Source organism: Poecilia latipinna, unplaced genomic scaffold (assembly GCF_001443285.1).
Source record: "Poecilia latipinna isolate Pla-1442-1.1 unplaced genomic scaffold, P_latipinna-1.0 Scaffold1958, whole genome shotgun sequence".
NCBI lineage: Eukaryota > Metazoa > Chordata > Actinopteri > Cyprinodontiformes > Poeciliidae > Poecilia > Poecilia latipinna.
The window spans coordinates 58,209-60,011 of record NW_015114574.1 but is presented as its reverse complement, the minus strand read 5'-3'; the positions used below and the strand labels follow the sequence as shown (position 1 = coordinate 60,011).

The following is a 1,803-nucleotide window of genomic DNA, read 5'->3' as shown; positions in this document are numbered from 1 at the left end:
ACCCTACATCTGACCCTACATCTGACCCTGCATCTGACCCTACATCTGACCCTACATCTGACCCTGCATCTGACCCTACATCTGACCCTACACCTGACCCTGCATCTGACCCTGCATGTATGAAGCCCCATTGCTTCATACATGCTTCCTAAGCTGACCCTGTTGTACGTTTCCAGGAATCTGTGGTGCATCATATTCATATTCCACCTTATTTTTGGTGGAAAAGTCCAATTTTAATGACACCATTCTTCGATGGGAGAGTTATTAGCATAAACTTAAGTCTGAGATCATTTTAATGACGCTGAATAAACTTACACCCCTCAGTCTTGCTTTGTGTGTTTTTCTGAGTCTCCTGTTGAGGTTTTTAGAAGACGTTCAGATAAGTTTTAAGTGTTTTGTTCGCTGGGCTCTGAAGCGTGGAGGACCAAGGAATGAATGCTGCAAATCTACAACTCGATGCAATCTGCAGGGTTTCCTTAGGTAGAAAACTTTTGAAAATAATTTCAATAGTAAGCTGAACTTGATGCATTGATTGATGACAATGATCAATTGGAATCGATGGAACTGATCTGGAATCTATCTGGATGATTCATTTGAACTGATTAGATTTTTCTTTATAAACTGGATATTTTATCTGTAATTTTAAGTTTTCTAATATATATTTAAAGATGGTTTGCTTGGTATTTTGATCCTGCATTAATTTATTCTCTGGTTATTTCTGCTGAGAGGAAGAGGAGGAAGAGGAGGAGCTGATCTGTTCCTGATCTCTAAGAGACTCAAACTTCCTCCTTCAGTTCAGTTCAACTCTCCAACATTAACTCTGCTCAACATGGACTATTATGGTCTGTCTCTGCTCATCGCCTCTCTGGTAACAGGTCAGACTCTGTTTTTCAAAAACACATTTTCAAAGTTTTATTGATGTGAATTAATTTCCAGAAACTAAAACTAACAGATTTCTCTTCTAGGAGTCAGATGCCAACAACTCACTGCACATCAGAATGAAGAGTTCGCTGTAGAAAACAGCAACGTTACTCTGTCCTACAATTACTCCAAACAAGCAGACGGCAACGATTATTTCTTCTGGTATCGTCAATATCCTGGAAAACCTCCACAGTTCCTGATCTCCCATTTAGGAACAGGAGTGCAAACATCTCAGCAGCTTCCTCGTTTGTCCTTTAACATGAATGCTGATAAAACCCGGATGGATCTGCTGATCTCCTCTGCTGCAGTGACAGACTCTGCTGTGTACTACTGCGCTGTGAGGCCCACAGTGACAGGAAACACCAGAACCCTGTACAAAAACCTGCAGTACTCCACAGCAGCCACTAGAGGGCCTCACTCCCTGTTAAACCACTAAAACCTGCAGTACTCCACAGCAGCCACTAGAGGGCCTCACTCCCTGTTAAACCACTAAAACCTGCAGTACTCCACAGCAGCCACTAGAGGGCCTCACTCCCTGTTAAACCACTAAAACCTGCAGTACTCCACAGCAGCCACTAGAGGGCCTCTCTCACTGCTCTGCTTCTATGGTTTAGTTTTCAGTCTGATTGTTTATGTGGCAATAAAAAAACTGAACAGAGAGAAAACAATCCATCAGATAAAAGTCGGTCTAACTGGATGACATTTGCATAACTATTTCTATGACATATTTTCATTATTGATCACTGGATCAGGTACATATTTTATAACCATCAGAGTTTTATTAATTGCAGCCCTGATGCCATAAAGGTGCTGCTGTTTACCTGCGTGGCATCTCCATCTGGACCTCAGAGAACAGAATGTCTCTGGCTCTTTCCATGCTCC

The 1,803-nt window shown here is 41.9% G+C and overlaps 1 long non-coding RNA gene and 1 gene segment (V, D, J or C); one reads left to right on the top strand and one right to left on the bottom strand.

The window, feature by feature from the left end:
* The window catches only part of LOC106935397 (uncharacterized), a 20,099-nt gene that overhangs the window by 12,162 nt on the left and 6,134 nt on the right, over positions 1 to 1,803 (bottom strand). For 2 of the 4 annotated variants that reach the window (XR_001421891.1, XR_001421888.1), the window contains one exon: positions 1,304 to 1,474. This is a non-coding gene — a long non-coding RNA (uncharacterized LOC106935397). Of the gene's footprint in view, positions 1 to 1,269; positions 1,475 to 1,803 lie in introns of those variants that run through there. The other 2 variants (XR_001421889.1, XR_001421890.1) reach the window with 2 other exon arrangements.
* On the top strand, positions 200 to 1,371 carry LOC106935391 (Ig kappa chain V region 2717-like). The segment is given in 2 exon segments: positions 200 to 875; positions 966 to 1,371. Coding segments are annotated over 2 exon segments (438 nt in total).